The sequence below is a fragment of a genome, unplaced genomic scaffold (genome assembly GCF_019419815.1).
Source record: "Pyrus x bretschneideri cultivar Hongxiangsu unplaced genomic scaffold, Pyrus_bretschneideri_v1 Contig79, whole genome shotgun sequence".
Classification (NCBI taxonomy): Eukaryota; Viridiplantae; Streptophyta; class Magnoliopsida; order Rosales; family Rosaceae; genus Pyrus; species Pyrus x bretschneideri.
Genome location: NW_025999819.1, coordinates 128,536 through 149,242, shown reverse-complemented (window position 1 = coordinate 149,242; position 20,707 = coordinate 128,536). Strand labels below are relative to the sequence as shown.

At 37.2% G+C, this 20,707-nt stretch overlaps 1 protein-coding gene and 1 non-coding gene across 9 annotated transcripts; both read left to right on the top strand.

Moving 5' to 3' along the window:
• The first annotated feature begins 5,369 nt into the window (after window positions 1-5,369).
• LOC103941526 lies at window positions 5,370-10,825 on the top strand. 8 transcript variants are annotated; one of them, XR_007254930.1, is made up of 8 exons: window positions 5,403-5,767; window positions 5,854-7,036; window positions 7,283-7,521; window positions 7,607-7,801; window positions 8,290-9,493; window positions 9,697-9,834; window positions 9,960-10,115; window positions 10,234-10,825. It is a non-coding gene; the product is annotated as an uncharacterized LOC103941526 (transcript). The 8 variants fall into 8 exon arrangements; XR_007254932.1 differs by having other exon boundaries at window positions 7,607-7,813; window positions 8,290-8,409; window positions 9,356-9,834; XR_007254931.1 differs by having other exon boundaries at window positions 5,404-5,767; window positions 8,290-9,434.
• Window positions 10,826-15,401: 4,576 nt separating this feature from the next.
• LOC103941524 (F-box protein At2g26850) lies at window positions 15,402-19,799 on the top strand. The gene is made up of 5 exons (XM_009351731.3): window positions 15,402-16,704; window positions 16,794-16,873; window positions 16,969-17,147; window positions 17,428-17,502; window positions 19,316-19,799. Exons 1-5 carry the CDS (start codon window positions 16,024-16,026, stop codon window positions 19,501-19,503), a joined length of 1,203 nt encoding a protein of 400 aa, XP_009350006.1. The 5' UTR covers window positions 15,402-16,023; the 3' UTR covers window positions 19,504-19,799.
• The last annotated feature ends 908 nt before the right edge of the window (window positions 19,800-20,707 follow it).

Sequence of the window (20,707 nt, the reverse complement as noted above, 5' to 3'; positions counted from 1 at the left end):
GGATTACAAATGCAATACGGTCTTTCTCTAATACAATACTCTTGACCACATTGTTTGGTTTGATAGTTTATTCATGTCTACTATCCAATGTGAGTCTTGTGCTTATATGATTACCTTGAATGTGATTTGGAACACATTCCTAAATCTCATTCATACTTTGGCCAAAGATTCTCAATCATATCATAGAGTATTCTCCCTCAAACAGTTTGAAGGTTAAAGATCCCTTGTTGCGCATTCACTTGCCTCCATGGCTAAGTGGCTTAACCCCAACGATGCCATGGACACCCTCCTGATGGAGTGACTTTGACATAATCAAAGATTAAGGACCTAACCACAAGACAACTGTGATGCCTCAGGTCAAAAGACTAATTTGCATTATCCCAACCATGAGTTCTCATGTGACATGAATATGAGAACTCTTCGTTGATCGTGTTCAGTGAACTCATTCTCTATTGAGCACCTACGTACTTGTCTTGATGTCACACACACCAATGACTCGAGACTAGTCACTCTCCCTGAGAGAAGACATAGCACGTACTGATCTTAACGGACTGTCAATGCCCAATTGACAATCCTATGATCAGGAACGTTTAGGATGTGTCAACGAAAGAATGGTCTTATGAATCTAACTTCTTTAGATCGCATTCTTCCAATCACATATTCCTTGGACTTATCGTTTAAGCATATAACATTTATATGAGACGGCTCAAACAATAATCTTTGCCCTTTACATTTAAACTACATTAGTTTGAAATGTCCGTAAAGTATCATCATATGATTGGTTTTAGGGCACATTTCCAACAAAGCTATGGTCTTATTAGGCAAGCAAAATTTGAATATCTATCTAGCCTACATACAGATCGCTCACATAAAGGATTTATATTTACATATGGAAATAAAGTAATCCAACAACGGTCAATGAAGCAAAGTTTTAATGTGGCAACCGATATGACGTATGGGCATTCAATGCGGAGTGTTGTAAGAGCAGTGTGAATTCCCTCTATAGAAGCAGTACCCACTTGAAGGCTTTGGACATCAAGTCGTAGTTGGTAGGTTCATCACCTCACTTGTGTATTTAATATTATTAACTAATGAAAATGTGAGGCATAATGAAGAAAAGATAGTTGGCCATCTGCCTATAAAACCAAGAGAAGTAGCACAAGGAGTAGAAGAGAAGATATGGAAGAAAGAAAAGAAATAAAGGAGAGAAAAGAATGGCTAGAGAGATAGAGAGAAAAATAGTGATAATTGAGAATTATCTTTCTACTCCTATTGTTTCAGATAATCAGGAAAAGTAGTACTGTTGCCTCGAGAACGTAAGCACACTTTTCGAACCTCGTAAATATTAAATCTATTTCCTTTATATTGCACTGTACACATCCTCAATTTCACAACAAAAAGATAACTTTGAATCAGTTATTGCTCTTCTCATATCAAAGGAAATGATGTCTATTCCTTTTTTATTTTTCATACAACCCGTTAAAATATAAAAAATGACTAATATATTATCGATTTTTTATTCAAAAAATAATTAAGAAGAATGACATGGCAGAAATTGGGGTGAATTACAACGGTCGAATATCTTTATGTGAAATATCCAATGATTGTGGGTAGACTTAGAGTTAGAGAGCTATATAGTACAAATAGACATGCATTTTAAGCAGTACAGAGTAGTACTCACCCCCCAAATCCTAACATGTACTGCGGTGTAGTACAAGTACAATTGAGTGAAGTACTCCGTTCAGCCGGGGATATAAAACCCACGGGATATCACTTGTGGTATCACCAAGCGGTCCGCATAAGCCATATGTCAGAAGGGTAGAGGAGTCCCACGGGGGTAACCTGAGATCACATACATGCAGGATCTCCAGAACCCCAAGCCACTGGTGTTCATCGCCTTCAACGTGTTCTCAGGTCGCCCCTGCAGGGCTTCCCTCTACTACACGATCATGCTTAATAAGGATTTGACGAGAAAACGTCCTCCCCTGGATTGCAAGTAATTTTTTATACAAATCTTGTCATTGTATTTGAGGTAAATAGCTAATATATTTGTAATTCGTGAATGTACTAGTGCTTGCTGACATTGGTACTACTTCTCTTGAATATCAAAGCACAATGCGTTGATGAACTGAAATGCTCCACCTGCCAACTTTATGAAACTGAACACTGATTGTTTCAGGTATATATGCCTCGCAATGTTCCGAATAGCAATAGGCATCGATATAAAGAGAAAATATGACACCGAATATGACTAGAAACATTATTCAATGATTTTTTATTTTCCCTTCGTCTTTCATCGGTTGTATTTCTCTTTTCTCTTTCATCCTGCTTTTTCCATTTAATTGTTTATATATCATCATGTTAAACTTCTTGTACATGTCAATTTTTGTTGTCGTCGACTCTAGCTCTGGCTGGGTCGATGGCAGTTTTTTATTTCGTTGTGTTTTTTCTGCTATGTTTTCCCCTTCCTCTCAATCCTATTCTAGTCTGGTCTCCGGGCGATTAGAATGGGGATGCTTCGTCGAGAGTCTGGAATCGGACCAGACAGATTTTTCTGCGGAAGCGCCTGCAGCTGAGTTCTAGGTTGTTCTCGGGTTTTCCTGATTTGGGCTCAACCTTTTTTGGGGCCTTTTCTGTTTTTTTTTTTTGCTATTATTTTTGGTTTGTATGATTTGTCCCAGTGTTTTGTAAGTAGGTGTTGCTTGTTTAATAAAGGTAAACCTTTGGTTGACCAAGAAAAAAAAAAAGAAAAATTTAACGAAAAGCTCTTGTACTAGTTAGGCCATCCGTTTGGAAATTCCTAATTTTGCAATATTAGTGCAGGGAGTATTTACTTTCTTTGTTTTATTCTCCATATATTTATTTTGAGATAGGTTGGCCTTAAATCTTACTACAAAATAAGTGTTGGGTCTAAAATTTGAATTCATCCCGAAAATTTGTAAAAACAATAACCAAAATTTGTACTTCATATAGGATTACAACTATCATTGTAAGTTTATGATAATTATAACTAAAAATTGATATAAAAGTACTAATACATCCTTAATGACTAAAAACTTCTCCATTAAGAGTGAAAAAACCATAATTTGGAAATTTTAGACGTTACAATTGATGGTTTGATACAGACAGCGTGTTGGTGAGAGAGAGAGGGCAGTGAGGAGAAGGGGTTCCTAGAGAAAATTTCGATTACAATTTCTGTTGGACTCGCCGCAACTTGGTTTAGTTGTATCTCAGTAAAAGTAGTGTGTTAGTAGTGTTTTAAAAATTCAGTTGCTCAAGACACGAACACCAGAGGTAGAGGAGAAGAAAGAGTTTTAACTTATGGTTAATTATGTATTTTTCCCTTTAATTTTGGTTAATTTTATAAGAATTGGAAGCTATATTTCATTAGGTGGATTCCCAAAATAACTATATTTCCTAATTAATCCTAATAAATAATCTAATTTTCCAACTCCCTTTTTACTTGGGAGTACTGAATACGCCCATAATTCTGAGTTTCATGTTACTCTTACTCCTACCAAGATACATGTTAGATCCAGGGTATTCCAATTCGATTGAATGGAATGATAGTTTCTCATTTGGAATCTATAAAAACAAAATTTTAATCAAATCACACATCGCAATATACTAGGTCTTATAATTCTTTAAGAGGTTTATCTAAAAGATTCGCAATATAACTAGAAAGACGTTTCAAATACCACACATGGGTTACTCGGCATGCCAGTTTGATATAGCCCATTTGATATTTTCATATTCGAGAATCAACAAATTCGACTCCATACTATTCACAAAATCTTGGATCTTTTTTCATCTCCAATTACTTGATAATTTCCACAAGCACAAATCTCATTTTTTATAGGCCCAAAAATTCTTTCACAAAATAATCCATCCTTTTTCGGGTTTATTGGTTTTGTAATGAAAAATACATGGTTTTCTTAACTCTCCAACAACCTCTCCATTAGGTAGGGGCCCAAGCACTTATTTGGTGAGGAGAAACCAATCTAATTCCAAGTTGTTGATGTTTATACCGATCGATCGTAGAAGAAAATTTTTGATTCTTAATCTTTCTAGATTATGGAAAGGCCATGGCCAAATTTAAATTTTTGATTCTTAATCTTTCTAGATTATGGAAAGGCCATGGCGAAATTTGTAACAAAAGGTTTTTCTTTTTTTTTTTTTTTTAAATGTACGATATTTAACAAAAGGTGCTTAAGCAGTTTGGTTTGACGGAAGACACGGCATGTTGGGGTTCATAAATATCCAGACAATTTTGGAGATGAGGTTTTGAAGATTCTGAATGCGGATTGGACATATTGTTGACCTAAATTTGGGTTGTAATGGTACATATGGAACGCTCTTTTTTTCACATCTAATGTTTCCCAATTGATTTTCTTTGGGAATGTTTTTTAACAAGGCCCACATTGCATGTCTGCGAGTTCTTTTGGCATTGGAAGACCTATTGCAGACAGGATTGATTGTTTGTGTATCTTTTACTTTTTTTTGTTATGTCCCGTAATAATATCTCATGGTATTTAAATAAAACATCTATTCCATAAAAATTGGCTAATGAGAACACCATCACCTTCATAACGAATTCGAATGCATATCGACTTTGAGTCACCAAAACAAATCGACAACATACCAAAGCAAACTAAGAAAAAACCTTTATTTTTGCATAGATTTGCAAAACCATCCTCTAGCGTCGTATCATCACCTTCTTACATTTCAAAACATATGTCACAAAATGGATGTGTCTAGATCCTAACCCTCAAAGGATTGAGGAGGAATTCCTTAAATTGCCTCGTGATGATTCACTACACTTCGTACTTACGATCAAAACATTCATATTATAATCACTAACTTTACCAAAAATCAATTATAACTAAGATTGTTTTCATTAGTTATCAAACTGTACAAATATAAACTGATTTAGTAAAAACATAACAAATTGTCTATTTATTTGGTACAATTATTTGACTAAACATTATTAGTTTTATTGATTTTTATAGAGATGATTTGTAATATGAACAATTATTATAAACACAGAATTATGTAAATAGACCACGAGGTATTTTGAGGAGGCATTCCTCCACAATATTTGAGTAGCCAAGCTCTTCTCATCAAATAATGTATGGTGTACCTCACATTTATTATGAACAATGCTTAGCTACTTAAGAATGAGTATGAACTTCTGCTCAAACTCTTTGTGAATCACGTAGTTTTGTACTTATGATCATGACCGTTCATATTATGAATCATTATATAAAGGCCATTTATGTAAATATGAATTAAAAATTAGATCGTTTAGTCAATCTGTTGTAGCAAATACATAAACGGTTTCTAATACTTTTACCATTTTGTTCATTTATTTTTAAACAGTTTGATGACTAAAAGATCTTATTTTTAATTGATATTTGCAGAGGCAATTTTTATAAATAATTTATAATATGGTTTTATAAATCGACAACGAATAATTTTGTGTAAACGTTCTCATCCTTTTTCAAGTTGACGCCAGGCAACAGGCAACTACTATTCCTTTTCTATTTGAAAGTTACTAAAGAACGACAAGGCGCCCAAAAGCCAAAATGAGAATTTAGAGATCACACTCCCGCATTTTCAGACTTATCCCAGGACCCAGAGGTTAAGGAGTAGTGAAGCTTGAAGTATCCAATCCATGGCCTCCAGCTCCAGTCCTCAACGGCTCGTCTCTGTGTTGCTTTTGTTTCTTCTTCTCTTCTCCTTCTCCTCGATCTTGGAATCAAGCCAGGTATTCACTTTCCGTTTGGTTCCCGAGAAAATTAAAAAGAAAAACCTCAGTCCTTTTGACTACTTTGTTATTTTAACGTGTTTCAGTTCTGTGATGCTGGAATTGGACATGGTGAGTCAACCTGTGGGGTATCGTCGTCGTCGTCGTCCACCAAGCTGTTGATCAAAGGCGCGACTGTAGTGAATATTCAGTCTTTTTTCTTTCTTTATTTGTATTCTTGTTTTTGTCAAAATTGAACTTATTCATGGGTTGTTAATTATGCTGGCTGCCCATTGAGTTTCAAAACATAATTTTTTGAGGGTTGAATCTAAAAATATCTTAGTATTTATATTTGAGATATTGGGATTTTTCAGGTTTGCTGGATATACTTTGTATTGGCTGTTAGTTTCTCAGTCCCTTAAAACAAGTTTCCATCTAGTTTCTTTATTAGTTCTGGACTACTGGATCAATGGAATCCATTGTCACCCTTTTATTTTCCGCCCGATAAAGTACCATAAGTTAATGTGATTATAGGAGGACCTTTTAGCCTGTTAGTGTAATTCATTCAACTAGTTTTGTGGTGGTGACTTTAGGCACACTGGATATCGTTACTTCTCAACCCACCCCCTCGAAATCCCATGATATTTTTTTGGAAAAATCTTGAAAATGTTCAACACGTGTGATGTGCATCTGTATTTAAAGATGTATTTGTAAGTTTAGGGAGAAATTTGGTCTTGTTTTATTGTGGAAGTTGGTTGACAAGATTGTTCAAATTTGGTTGCGAGGTAGGTTCCTCCATTTTGTGTCATTTTTCTTGTATTTGTTAAAGAGAATGTTGAAGTACGTGTAAGTGGCAAGGCAGCAAATAATTCTCATGTATATATACATGGATGATGTTATTGGCACTCCAAAAATGTCATCGTCCACTCCACTATACAAATTTTTCCTTCTGTTGTATATAAATTTGGAGTGTGGGATAATGACCTCTTTCAGAGTGCCAATAACAGGTCCCATATATGATAGACGTTTTGTGAACAATGTGAGCTTGGCGCAAATCATACTTATGTGTGTATATAACTTCTCATATGCTCCAAGCCTCCGAATGCTTTATGTACTTTTCTTTCCTTTTCTTTATGCTCTACTTGATTTGATGTCAATGTTTTACTCTACTTTTGTTTTTGTTTTGTTTTGCTTTTTTTTTTTTTTTTTTTTTTTTTTTAACCAAATGCCATTGGCAGGAAGGTGATGATGTTATTGTGCTTGATGCCACTGGAAAGCTTGTCATGCCAGGTCATTTTCATACTACACCTATGTAATAAGATTACTCCTGCTTTTAACTAGTCAGAATTGGGGGAGTCTATAATAAGGGACATGATGTGTGATTAGGGAATTGAATTTTTATGTAAAAAGCTCCCAACGCTGTTTTTGGCACAGGGTCTCACCACTCTATCATGTGTCTTCCAGCTGTTCTTGTTATGCAGTATTAAGTATCCTTGTATACTGAATAAAGACTTTCATTATGTAATACCCACCTAGGCATGGAATTCATGGGTACAGAAACCATGGATGATTTCTTCAGTGGTCAGGCCGCAGCATTAGCTGGTGGAACAACAATGCACATCGACTTTGTTTTACAAGTTAATGGAAGTTCATTGTCAGGGTGGGAAGCTTATGAAAAAAAATCTACGGAGTCCTGCATGGGTTATGTTTTCCATATGGCAATTACAAAACGGGTTGAACTTCAAAAGAAATGGAAATAATGGTCAAGAAGAAAGGTAGGCTCTTATAGTAGTTCCAGCTTTTATTACGTGGAGTTAATTATTGACTGTGCTATTTATGTAATTCGTATCCTATACTCAGGTATAAACTCCAATTTTTCATGGCCTACCAGGGGTCCTTCATGGTCAATGATGAGCTTCTACTAGAAGGGTTCACGAAGTGTAAGTCTCTTGGTGCGTTAGCTATGCATGAAGAAAATGGACATGCTGTATTGAAGGACAGAGAAGAATGATAGACATGCTCTTTCAAGGACATGCTCTTTCAAGGCCCCCAGTGGTAATTATAGAAGTAAATTATTCATGCAAACATAATTTGGATAAAATGAAAATTTCTCTCAAGTTTAACCATGCTGTATGAGTTACCGCTTCTGTTGCATGGCCTTGTGGCAACATAAACATACAATTTTATTAATCTTACAAATCAATAGTCTGCCTGCTATATCAGGTCCATCTTATGTGTAAAAGAATTTTGTTTTGAGGGTCTTACTATCTTTGAGAGACTACTACAACAAGCAGGATAGGTGCTTCTATATTATCCCCTCTTCAGCTGCATGCAAAGTAATAATTGTCTTAATACCGGTTCTATTAGGACATGAATATGAGACTATTTAAGCACTTATGCTTTTACGTTGATGTCATATTAATGGCAATTCATTTGGTAAATTTGTTCTTCCTATGATGTTGTTCTTTTAGTTATCTAATAGTTATTTCCAAGTATATGAATCGCACATGGTAATGTCTGATTCAATATAAGTGCCCATGCAGCTGGAAGGAGAGGCAACTGCTTGAGCAATTCGCCTTGTAGGTTTTGTGAATACTCCCCTTATGTACTTCACGTGATGAGCATTCATGCTATGGAAGAAATTTCTAAAGCTCGCAAATCAGGTCCATAGTATCTTATATTTCTTGTTGTGTTACATTTATTTCTCAGCAGCTTTAGCTTTCTTCTGTTGGTTTGGAACTATCTTGTTCTTGGTAACTAGAAGCTCTACCATTTCATTTGTTGGTTCTCAAAATTCTTAGATTGGCTGCTTCAGTAACTCTGTAGTAGATCATGGTATTCAACCAATTTCATCATCTCTTTTTGTTTTGTCCGAACCAAGTTCATCGTCTAAAATTATTGTTTCATGTCTTAATCATGTTCGATCATCCTTTCCCAAAGTTCCAAATGTGATTTGGACCAAGTTCTTATTTTTCGGTTAAAAATACTGAGTTGTTGAAAGGGTTCCATATATAGTATTGCAAGAGTTTATGCATCAAGCCAGAGTGCAATTTGGCACGTGAAAAGAATTTCTTATCCATGCTGGTGTAGATTTCAGTAGTTCTAAGAAGTGACCATTATTAGACTTGTCAATTGGGATATGTGCCTCTTCATCATATCCTAGACCAAAAAGATAAAATGAAGACTTAACAGAAAGAGTACAATGAACAAACTAAGAGAACAAGTTGCAAAATAAATGTGGTTAATAAAGAGCGAAGAAGCTCATTAAAATTGAATATTATCTTTTCTACAATTTTTTTTCCATCGGTTATTTTGAACAAGTCATTTCATTATGCGTCCTCAAACTGTTAGTTTTGAGTTAAGTACACTCCAAATATATCTTCCTGACGGAACACCCTATCTGTTTGTTTTTTAACTTCATCTGGGAAGAAAAATAAATTACTACTAAATTGCAGCGCAGAAAGTGATTGGCGAGGCAGTAGTTTCTGGGCTTGTGCTTAATGATTCTTGGCTTTGCGATACCAACTTTATCACTGCTGCTAAGTAGGAATTCTCTCTATTTAATTTATGGTATGTTCTGCCAGTCAATAGAGCTATGTTATGTTTCAGGCATGTCATGAGTCCTTCTATAAGGGCAGCAGGGCATGACAAAGCTCTTCAAGTTGCTATTTCAATGGGAGTTCTGCAGGTTTTTCTTATTGCCACCTTATTTTGGGAACTATCTGATTTGGTCCGCAGGGCTTCTTGGTAATGTTGTGATTTATTCCCTTGTATAAGGAGTTACTGTAAATAAAATGACAAGTTTATGGTTGTCCCTTGACAGTATTCAGAGCCAGATTTTGACCTAATATCTAGAGTACTTATAATTTTCAGTCGTCTAAACTTAATAGTGAACAAATTTGTTTTATGAAAATATGGATGCTTCTGAAGATAGATTCTGCAATGTGCAGCTTGTATGAACGGATCGTTGCATCTTCAATTCAACACAGAAAGCTCTTTTGGATAATGTTTTTTTGTAAATGATGCTACTCTCAGGAATCTGGTCAAATTTCTCTCACTGATTATGTATGGTTGACGAATACTGAATGGTATGCTTGCTGTGGTTTCCTTGTTTATTATATGATTCTGAACTTCTAAGATAAGTTTTACTACATAATATTCATTATGCTGTCTAAATGATGTGAAACTGATTTCAATGTCAACGGTACTTCAGTGCTAGGGCTTTCAATATATCTCCTAGGAAGGCAGGAGTTCGCGAAGGTTCTGATGCAGATATAATTATACTAAACCCAAACTCAAGCTTTGGGATCGTGCGAAGTGGCACCACTCTAGAACAGATACCAATGTCTACGAGGGATGGAAAGGGAAGGTAATCATTTTCACATGAGGGATATGCTTGATGAGTCAATGTCATATTATATATTTTACTCTATTCTTGGTATGTTATGGTAGAATTTTGATTACTTTGTTTTATATTTTCAATATAGGACATTCGACTTTGTCTGGATCAAAACATGATCAAACGAACGAATGTTGGAGTGCTTCAAATTGGAGGACATTCATGTGTCCCTTGGCGTGTTCGTGTCAAAATTTCGGCTTTTTTCTACCAAACGGTTATTTTCTGGCAATGGAATAAAGAAGTAGTGCGCGGTGTTGGAAAGTGACGTTTCTGAGCTTAGTTGCGATTTTTGGAGCCCAACCTCTGATGGGTTCGTGGTCTTCTGGAGAAGTGTTAAGAATATTACAAACTTTAAATCCAGCTATATTGGGCTTGTTTTGGGACAGATATGGGTTCAAAACGTGGCTGTGCAGATTTTGGGCGAATTTTATTATTTAATTTAGGGTTATGTTTCCTATTTTAATTTAATTTATTTGGTTTGCTACTCTTGATGGAAGACCTTTTATTAGGAAAATTTAATTTAGGGATCTTTTGATATAGGCATGCCAGTTTTGAATTTTCTAGATCAAACATTCATGTCTTTTAGTGATTTGATTGAACTTTTTTTTTGTCATAATTGTGGTGCATATGCACATTATATTGTATCAAATTTCCTATATCTAGCCTTTTGATTACACTCTCCTCCGTTAGAGATAATTGTAACAAAAAAAATAAAAAGTTGGTTAGATTCAATTTATTTTCACAATAATGCTACAATTTAGTAATAATTATATACGATTTAAAATATTTTCTTTCTAAAATAGTTTAAAATACTATTAAATCCACCAAAATCAAACTTACCGAAATAAGTTTTTCTTTTAGTACGTGTTGACCCTAAAAACTACCAAGCCTACGTGGCGCATAGGCCGAGTAACTAATAAGCTAACTACGTCATTCAGTTGAGTGCGGGGCGTGCCAACTCGTCACCCGAGCTCGGCTTAGGAGTAAAATTTGTTGGTGTTGCGTTGAGCGCGTTGCTGACTTCTTTATCTTGTGACTGCGGCCAAGGAAGGAACAAATCTCGGCCTTTGGATTCTCGAGCCTGAAGACAAGGCTGCTAGTTCTGCGAAGTTCACAAATTTTCGGTGCCGGATTCGGTCACAGTGATTATATTTGTGAGAGTATAAGCACGTCGAATCGACACCAGACTGTACGGACACAAGTATTCAAAGGTGATGTATGTCTTGATGGTGAATGTGGTTCAGCCGTCAGAATGCCGAACTCTGAAACTCACTCGTGAGTATCCGATCATTAAATCCCTTGGCGTTCAATACGCCGAATGTCGTAACTCGTAACACCTTACTTTGCCGAGAAGGCTAATAAGATGACCTCTGCCAATAAGGATTCAGAAACCTTTCTCGACCGAGACTTGGATAGGTAACCAGTTAGCCTCGACGCAGTGCTGTTTATCCAAACTGAAGGTGCTCCTCAGTCGGCTGATTCTACGGCGACAGTGCTGTTTATCCAAACTAAAGATGTGTCGGTGGGAAAAAGAAAATAAAAAAAATCTCAAGATGTTTGAGAGGTTTTGCGCAAGGCAGTTGTGTGTTCAATTGGATGTCTTTATTTGTTGCATGATGTCTTGTATTTATAGTACTAAATCCTTCTTGAGATCAAGTTAAAATCATATCTGGATTGGGGCTTCTTATTCCGTTCCAACTCTGCTTTGACCAATCCTTCCCCCATCAGGACTTTGGGGTTTCTTATTCCGTTCCAACTCTACTTCGACCAATCCTGCCCCCATCAGGACTTTGAACTCACCCCTTTTCGAGGCTTTATTCATTGTTGGTCGAGAATCCTAATTGCCCTAGGACTTCCTCAACCCTTTTGCTTATTCGAACTACTCCTTCTTGTGATAGGACTCGACCATCCTTGCTGAATGGCCCGGGATCACCATACAGCCCACAATATTTTTGAAACGGCTTTGGGCCGAGCATAAACCTATACTTGGCCCAACAATATTATTTTGGGCCCAAACATTGCCCCCTCACTTCTGAGGTCGTCGACTACCAACCTTTGATAGAATCTCGACCTTGAAGAAGCGAAAGCATCTTTTGCCTTTAGACTTAACTGTTCTCGATAACCATCACTATGCGCATTTATGGCACGATCTCTGTTATTCCCGATGTCCTGCCACGTGTCAGAAATTAAACGGGAAAAGGAAAGAACTTGCGGCAAAGGATAGGAAAAAGGGAATGTGATTTAATTCTGAAATTAGGCAAGGATTTTGGGATAGAAAAGGTATGTGAGGTGTGGCTGAGATTGAGGTGAAAAGGGAATGTGTTTTAATGACTTAGAATAGGAAACAAGGACCTCCCTTGCACGGCAAGGAAGGGAAAGACAATGGGTTGCACGACAAGGATACTGAGGATGCAAGGAAGGCTTGATTTGTGTCCTAAATTGCATAGGAGTCTTCAATGTTGCTGAAACATAAGGTCTTTTAGGATTAGGAAAGGTTAAACCAAAATAGGAAACCTTGGCTTAACTTTCCTACTTCAAATAAGAAACCTTCTTTGATTAGGAATCCTCTTGTGATTAGGAATCCTAACATCTTTAGGTCTTCAATTTCATCCATTCCTTTTGCTCCAAGCATATGCTATCCATTCCAAGTCCAATTTTGCTCCAAAATGCTCCAAAATGCACCTTTTTGCTTCCTTAGCCATGTGAACCTAAAAACACACGAAAATAGCTTAAACTACTAAAATAACTATGAACTAACAACATAAATGCATGAAAACAAGCTAACTAAGTCGCCTAAATATGCTCCTATCAAGTTTCAATAAGCTTCTAGAACAACATCCGGAATGATCCAACGGTCGGATCTCCGCCAATTGCTAAAATTAAGTGGCGACCGATGTTTTATTTTACAAACTTATAAATCCAATTCGGGAAGATCCATACATTGGGTTCCTGATCCATGAGATCCTATTGTTCTCAAATATTACGTACTATAATATATTAAGGTTTGATGACGATCCAACGGTCGGATCGTCAATTCTTATAAGGATCAAGTGGCGGTCTCTATCAAAACTATGTTCAAACGATGCGATTTCGTCAATCAAACTTCACATCTAGAATTGGGGTATCCAATTTAGCCTAGAAAGGTCAGGGGCTGCCTCGGTCCATGCGTTGCCGCACGTGGCGGTCTGCTGTTCCGACTCGCCAGAAAATTCAACTATTTCTAAAAATTCTCAAATTTTACAAAAATGAAGATCTCAACGAGTAGAACAAATTTCATATCTATGCCCAAGTCCAATTTTGGCCGAGAAAAGCCCCAATTTAGTTTGAACTAGCAGGAAACCCTAAGGTAGGTGTTCTTCGATTCTCCTTCCTCGGTGTTCCAACTCCCTTACCACTGGTTGGGTCTTGTTCCTGGGTCCAAAGGAAGTTTATTAAGGGTGGTGGTGGGTGGTGCAACTCGCAGGAACGGAGGAATGGCCGTTGAGCACCTCTGGTGCTCTGGTGGAGTTCTACACAAAATAGGACCTAAAACCCTTCGATCTTGGGCGGAAATGGTAGATGAAAGGTTGTGAAAGAGGTTATAGGTGATGGATGGGTGTAGTTGGCCTGAAAAAATGGTGGAGGTGGCTGGAAATCACTTCTGTTCAAACTTGGTTACTGCGCGGGTGTACGGGTCTAAGGAAAAGCTAGGAGCTTTCTGTCCCTTTCCTGATTGGTCCCTCTTTCCTCCCTAATTTTTGATTGGCCATTACTCTTTTAATTTGATTGGTCTCTTCAACAATACATACCTAATTGGCCCGAAACCAATCCTTTAATTGGTTTTCATTCCCACATAGTGGGAGTTTGATTAATTCAAAACCTATAGTTTAGTAAAACGACGTCCGTAACTGTACCGTTATAATCCGAACTTGCAAACGGCTTTCATCTAGGCGTTTGTGGCGATGATTACTACGCAAATACTCCAAAAGAATGACTCATACTTCTCTCTGAACAATGGTCAACGGAAAGTCAAAATCCTTGCCTTTAGGGCATTTCGTCAATTCACCCTTTTAAAATTTATAAGACGTAAAATTAGGGACAGGTTATTACAATTCTTCTAATAATTCTGTTTCTTTTTTTTTTTGGCTTATTGTTTGAGGGTTATGTTTATCCTAATTTTTTTAGTGACGCATTGTAAAATCAGACATCATGCCTCCATATTTTTTTTGTTACGAGTGATATTTTTTGAATGTGAAAGTTTAAAACTAGACATTACTGCTCCATTTGATTCAGGTCCCTCAGAAGTTGGTGAGTTCATAACCGACCTTTTGATGTGTCGATATTCGGATTAACTGTACTCCGACCCTAACAAATATGGTCCCATCGTTATATGCTTGTTCTAATATTTTTAGTAACGCCTTGTAAAACCAGACGTCACACCTTCATTTTTTTTTTGTTATTTATTTATTTATTTATTTTTGTTACGAGTGATATTTTCTTAATGTGTACTAACATGAATGAGAAAGTTGAAACCGAGAAACAGTAGGCCGGTAACCTCACACCTCCAATTATTTATTGTGGATAGTTGTCAAGTAGTAGATCTTGAAATTGTACGTGCAGGCGAACGATTGGCTTGAAAAGGGCTGCTAGCGGTGGAGGCCTCTTTGATAACAGGACACTCAATCGGTTAACCATCAATGAACGTCACCCTGCTAACGGCTTCCTTTCTGGTTATACGGATTTTCCTCCATGTCCCAACTTGTTAGAGAGAGAGAGAGAGAGAGAGAGAGAGAGAGAGAGAGAGAGGGTTTGTTTAATATCCACACAAATGAAAAGGCACCACAGTACTATTTAAAGGTAACCTCCAATTTAACAATTATATAAGCATTTCTTCCTTTTTTCTTCTAGGTAATTTCAACTACCTGTTGGTTGATTTGCCTCTGAGATAGGGAGGGAGGGCAGTTGAGAGGGTGGGGGAGGATTCCGATGAAGATTCTGCTGAACTAATCCTCCTTGCCAAGTTCAGTTCTTCATAAAATAAAATAAAAACCCCTATTATCCTTTATCTTTCACTTCCACCCCCCCTCCTCATCTCCTTCTTCTGTCCCTATCTTTCATTTCTTTTAGGTGGTGGGTTTCACCTAATTTTTGGTACAATCTCCACAACAACCCAGATCTGTTTTTTTTGCATTATTTTCTTTTCTCCGTTTCAAAAGAGAATCAAAGATTTTGGAGATATGGGTCTCTGCATCTAGACTTATCTTAATCTTTTTATTTTTCTTGGGAATTCCAGGTGTCAGAAAACCCATATCAAATCTGGGTGAGTGCCCCACCTCCACTAGCTCTCTCTCCTCCTTCCTCCTTCCTCCTTCCTCCTACCTCTGAAGGCCAGCTGTTTAAGCTGTCTGTACGGCTGGGGTCCTTACCAATTTCTTTCCTTTCCTTTCCATTGAGCAAACTACAAAGCATTTGGCTTCCCTTCCTTCTAGTTGTTGCTGTTGCAGTTTGATCGTTTTCGGTCAACGCGATTCATTCATTCGGTCCAAGTCATATTTATGAATAATAAAATTTAGCCTTCTCTGTTCTTGGGTTAGATTGGCTTTAAGGGACTGATTCCCCAATTCCACCACCAATAATTTAGTTGATTTGTTGTTTTGGTAATTAACGACGAAGAGGAGGCCCACCGCTGGGTTTTGGTGGGCTTCGTCGGAACCAATAAAAAACCCATATATTGAAGGGGAGGGAGGGGTTGTTCAAGATCCTTACTTTTGCCTTGTACAATTTTTTTCTTAATTTTTTTTCTTGTTGGGGAAGGAACAAGTGGAGACAATTTCCTCCCAAAACATCAAATGTTTGATGTTTCTCCACCATTGAATTTGAGCGTGCTTATAAATTTGTAATGCTACTTTACTTGTTGATAACTTGCCTCTCCTTTCTCTTTTTCAAGACTCTTCCTCTCAAACCCCTCCCACCATGGGCTTCTGAGACTCCCTTGTTGTCGCTCTTCTTCTGGAAAGATTTCTCCTTCTTTGCCCTCTCCAAGTTCACGAATCAAGGCCTTTCGATTCTCTTTCGCCCTCGAATTCCTTCCAGAATGTCCCTCGTCAGGAGAACTCTATCCCTTTCTTCTTCCAAAGTTGAGAATGTTGATGACACGCCGGAGATGTCCGTGTTGGACTTGCCGGAATTGGTGTTGGAATGCATTCTCGACAAGCTTCCTCCCGAAGCGCTTTTTCGAATGACGGGTGTTTGTTCTTCTTTGAGGGAGAGATGCAGGAGTGATCACCTTTGGGAGAAGCACATGAAGATGAAATGGGGCAGAGTGATTGGTCCTGCTGCCTACAGGGAGTGGCAGTGGCATATTGCTTCAAAAACCGATTTGATTGATGTGAAGCAGGGAAAGCAGAAGGGCCTCATGAGAATTCTATCTCTTGGTTGGCCTTTCTCATGGATTAGATCCAAGGTTGATGATCATGGCAGCAAGCAGAGGTCTTCCTTGCCAGCTGATTCCATCATGGCTTGGTACCTTGCACTCGAGACTGGCAGGTTCTGGTTCCCTGCTCAAGTCTATAACCGCGAGGTATCCGCCAACTACGATGTGCCAATATGTTTCGATCACGACACAAAGTGTGTTTATTAATTTGGTTTGATGTTTGTTTTGTGTTGCAGAATGGGCATGTTGGTTTTGTGTTGTCATGCTATGATGCTGAGCTTAGCTATGATCCCCGCACTGACACCTTCCAAGCCAGGTAATTCGACTTACACCGTCCATTGATTTTTCTTATTCCTTATGTGTGTTGTTGTTGGTGTTAGCGTTTTGGTTATGGCGAGTTCATTTGTTCAGGTATCCGCCACACGGGAGGAGAGCGGTTGCGATTGAGAAGGGTGTGTCGTGGGAAAGGCTTAGAGCACCGCCGGTTGACACTCCGCCTCATGATCTTCACGTCTCCGACTGTTTGAATGAGTTACGGCCTGGTGACCATATTGAGATTCAGTGGAGAAGAAACAAAGAGTTTCCTTATGGTTTGTTCTTTTCCACATCCCTTCATCTAAATTTGAAGCTTGTGTAACATCCAAAGTTAACTTACCATAAGAGAACCAAATATTTTTATTTTTTTATTTTTTACGAAATATTTCTTTGGAGTTTTTAGAGCGAGTTTGGTATTGCTTTTTTGATCAAGTATTTATTGTTTACAGAACCAATGAGTACTAAGTAATTTAGTTACATTTATGGTGGTGTAAATTAATTATGTTGAAAATGAATAGCAAACAAATTGTTATGTTTCATTTGGTTGTATTGCAGGTTGGTGGTATGGCGTAGTAGGTCACCTCGAATCATGTGATGGAAATGAAAATTACTGCCTTTGTCATAATAGTGGTGAGTTCATTACTTTTCTGTTTTCTCCCCTCCCCTCAAAGTAGTAGGATCTTATGCTCTCTACGATTGGCAAATATGTGATCCAAACCTTATTTTCTTGTTGCTGTTGCTGTTGTTGTCGCTGTCTAGCTCGAAAACACTATTCTATGATTCCTACAACTTTCACCTTTTTTTTCCTTTCCCCAAAACATTTTCTCATCAATTGGACATAGCAATTTCGGATAAGAAAGTTTCTTTTTTTGAGGGCTTTTTTTTTTCTTTCTTTTTTTTCCTTCTTTTTTTTCCCCTAATGGGAGTAGAAATATGAAGTAGCTAGAATATTATGAATTCATTAGCAAGTGATAGACAGCAAGAAGAAAATAAGAATGCAATGCTCACTTAATTTCACAGAATAAAATAGATGCCCACAATTGTTGATCTTTTTTTTTTTCTAATGGGGTAAGGGCTAAGTGGACCACCTTTTATGCCATTTGATCGGACACCAACACAAATCATTGTCAGCATGTCATTATTTCCACCAACATTGTGCTAACTTTGTCTCGCGAGAATATTTATGGCCAACCACATTCGAACTAGTCAATGTTCCCTATGTCTCTGCTTTTTTATGTTTTGAATTGTGTTTGTTAGAGAGATTGCATATTTGTACTACGTTGGTGTATTATATAATGTTGCAAATAATGCATATAATCAACGTTTCAATAAGATAAATTCATAAATTAACTTGACATGTGCACATACATTACTTGTTGCATTAAATTGTTCACTAATGTAGTCTTCCTAATTAATCTTTAGGGATTACAATTTATATATAGGCATAAAATACCTTATTCTCGATAGAAACTAATTACAAAAGATTAAAATCAATTACAAATCCTAGTCCTACCAAATATAAGACTTCTACAACATAAAAGACTCACGTGAGCAATTTTTTTCCTATATTTTTTGTATTTTTCTTTTTATTGCAAAGTTGGAGTTGGAATATTCTTAATGCTTTTGGGGGGCTGCATGCAAAATGCAATGGTCAACCTTGGCCTTCCAATTTGTTATTTAATTAGTCTCCATCACACACACCCACCCACCAGCCAAGCAATCTTGCAAGAGATTTGTGTCCTCTTCTCACCACAATCAGACATTAACCTTTAAATACTAGTAAGAATTCCTAACCACTTTATTCAATGCAATCATATGTTTTGCAAGGGATGCAATCCCTTTTGTTTCCTTATAATAAATCTGTTGGGGTGCTTGGAGAACACATACAACAATGGAAAATACATTTCTCTTATATTAATTTTGCTTAACAAGGCAATTGGAAAAGCATCATATATTATCTCTCTTAATTTACATGGTGATTTATGCTTGATCTTGCCAGTAGTCATATGCTTGTCTCAAGGATTAAGCCATGCATGTGTAAGTAATGAACAAATTCAGATTATGAAATTGCGAATCACTCATTAAATCAGTTATAGTTTGTTTAATGGTATCTGCTACTCGGATAACCATAGTAATTCTAGAATAACCTTCACTTTTGAACAAAATAACCGTATTCCCAAACAAAAACTTGACTCGAAGAGATGCTGCCTGTATATGTCATTGTCAACAAATACCCTTCCCAATTTGTTTAGGACATGTCCCCAAGTGTTTCTTTATGTTAGCTTTCAGTTCAGAATATTTATGATCTTTTTGGTCAAGGTAGCATGTCTCTGCCCTTCTTGTACCTAAGTTCGAATCCCTTTTTCCTTCTCCTAGATCATTCGATCGGCAATTAGGGCCTTGAAAATTTGTGACAAATTTGATGATTTATGGTTTTGGACAGGCACAGTGGTGCTGGAGTTCAACCAGTACACACATGGTTCAAGGTGGAGATGCACAAACATCAGCAGAAGAGATCATCGAGAGGAGGGGAATGAGGCAGATGGGTTTTATGGGGGCATCAGGAAGCTCAGAAGCAAGCAGGAGATTTCCATGTGGAAGCTTATTTGGCCTACCCAAGTCTTGGAATAGTATAATATTTATATGCAACTATTAATCCACTTGCATTACGTGCACATAAGCAAGTGGATATCTGAAGCTACAAGTTTGGCATCAGATTCAATGGCATTGCCTCCAATCATTGTGGATTGGGGAGGAGGCGGCCGTGGTCTTTAGCTATTTTGTTCCCATTTTATTTTTCTATTTTTTCGTCGGATGGATTCTGATCCCTGTACATCGCCTCCAATTCATGTAACATAACTTATCCCACGGTTTGTAAAAGTGTAGTTGATCAATATTCAAAATGGTAATGCAGTTGCAATTTCTCATCTTGTTTTTCAATATTCAAGCTATTACTTTGGTGCTTGGTAATAAGGTCTGGTTATATTTCTCTTCACTTATAAGATGTTTTATTATGGTTGACCTTTTGTGTAACGAAGTTACCAATGCAATAATGGCTTTATGCTTCAAGGCACTCCACTGGTGATTGGGGTTATCATTGAACAAGTGTAAAGTTTTAAATTCAACTCTTGTGGATAAGTAAATGGTGTATTCAATACCAATTTATTATTGTTTAACACAAATCTAATGAGTTCAGTGTACATAAAAGCTTTGTGTCAAAACGCAAACTCTACCCCTCTCTCTCTCTCTCTCTCTCTCTCTCTCTCTCTCTCTCTCTCTCTCTCTCTCTCTCAGGTCATAGGGCTCTCTTGGGCTTCTTTGGGCCTTATTTTACTTTTAAGTCATACATGACTTAAACGTTAGATGCCCATATGGAATATAGTGGTAAATCTACTTTGTTAAATTTACAATGCAATGCGTTTTTAATCTAATTTTAGTATTCAATGTAAGATATTATATGTCAGCCACCTAAGTGATTGGCTAATGATTACTTCGTTGTGATTTTTAATTCATTTCCTTAAATCACCTTTATGTGCCTTAGTCAGGGGCTACCAAGTCACCCCACAATGACATTACACAAGCCATTATCGACACAATATACAATAGTTTTAGCAGATAGTCAACGCCCAATTGATAATCTAATGACTAAGAATGTTTAGAATATATACACTATTTGGGTTTGGTCTCAACAACCTCAATTATCACAACCTATATTCGTTTAGGCTTGTATTGTTTAATTATTAGCAAATAATAAGTAGATTCAAAGAGTCAATTCTCTGATTATCATTGTTCTTCCTTCGCTTTAGACAATTACCTTAAAATGTTTAGCTTCCCC

Coding starts and splice junctions, on each gene's coding strand:
- LOC103941524 (XM_009351731.3), top strand. CDS start 16,024: ATGCTACTTTACTTGTTGATAACTTGCCTCTCCTTTCTCTTTTTCAAG. Junction 16,705..16,793: donor CTCAAGTCTATAACCGCGAG/GTATCCGCCAAC, acceptor TTTGTGTTGCAG/AATGGGCATGTTGGTTTTGT. Junction 17,148..17,427: donor AAACAAAGAGTTTCCTTATG/GTTTGTTCTTTT, acceptor GTTGTATTGCAG/GTTGGTGGTATGGCGTAGTA.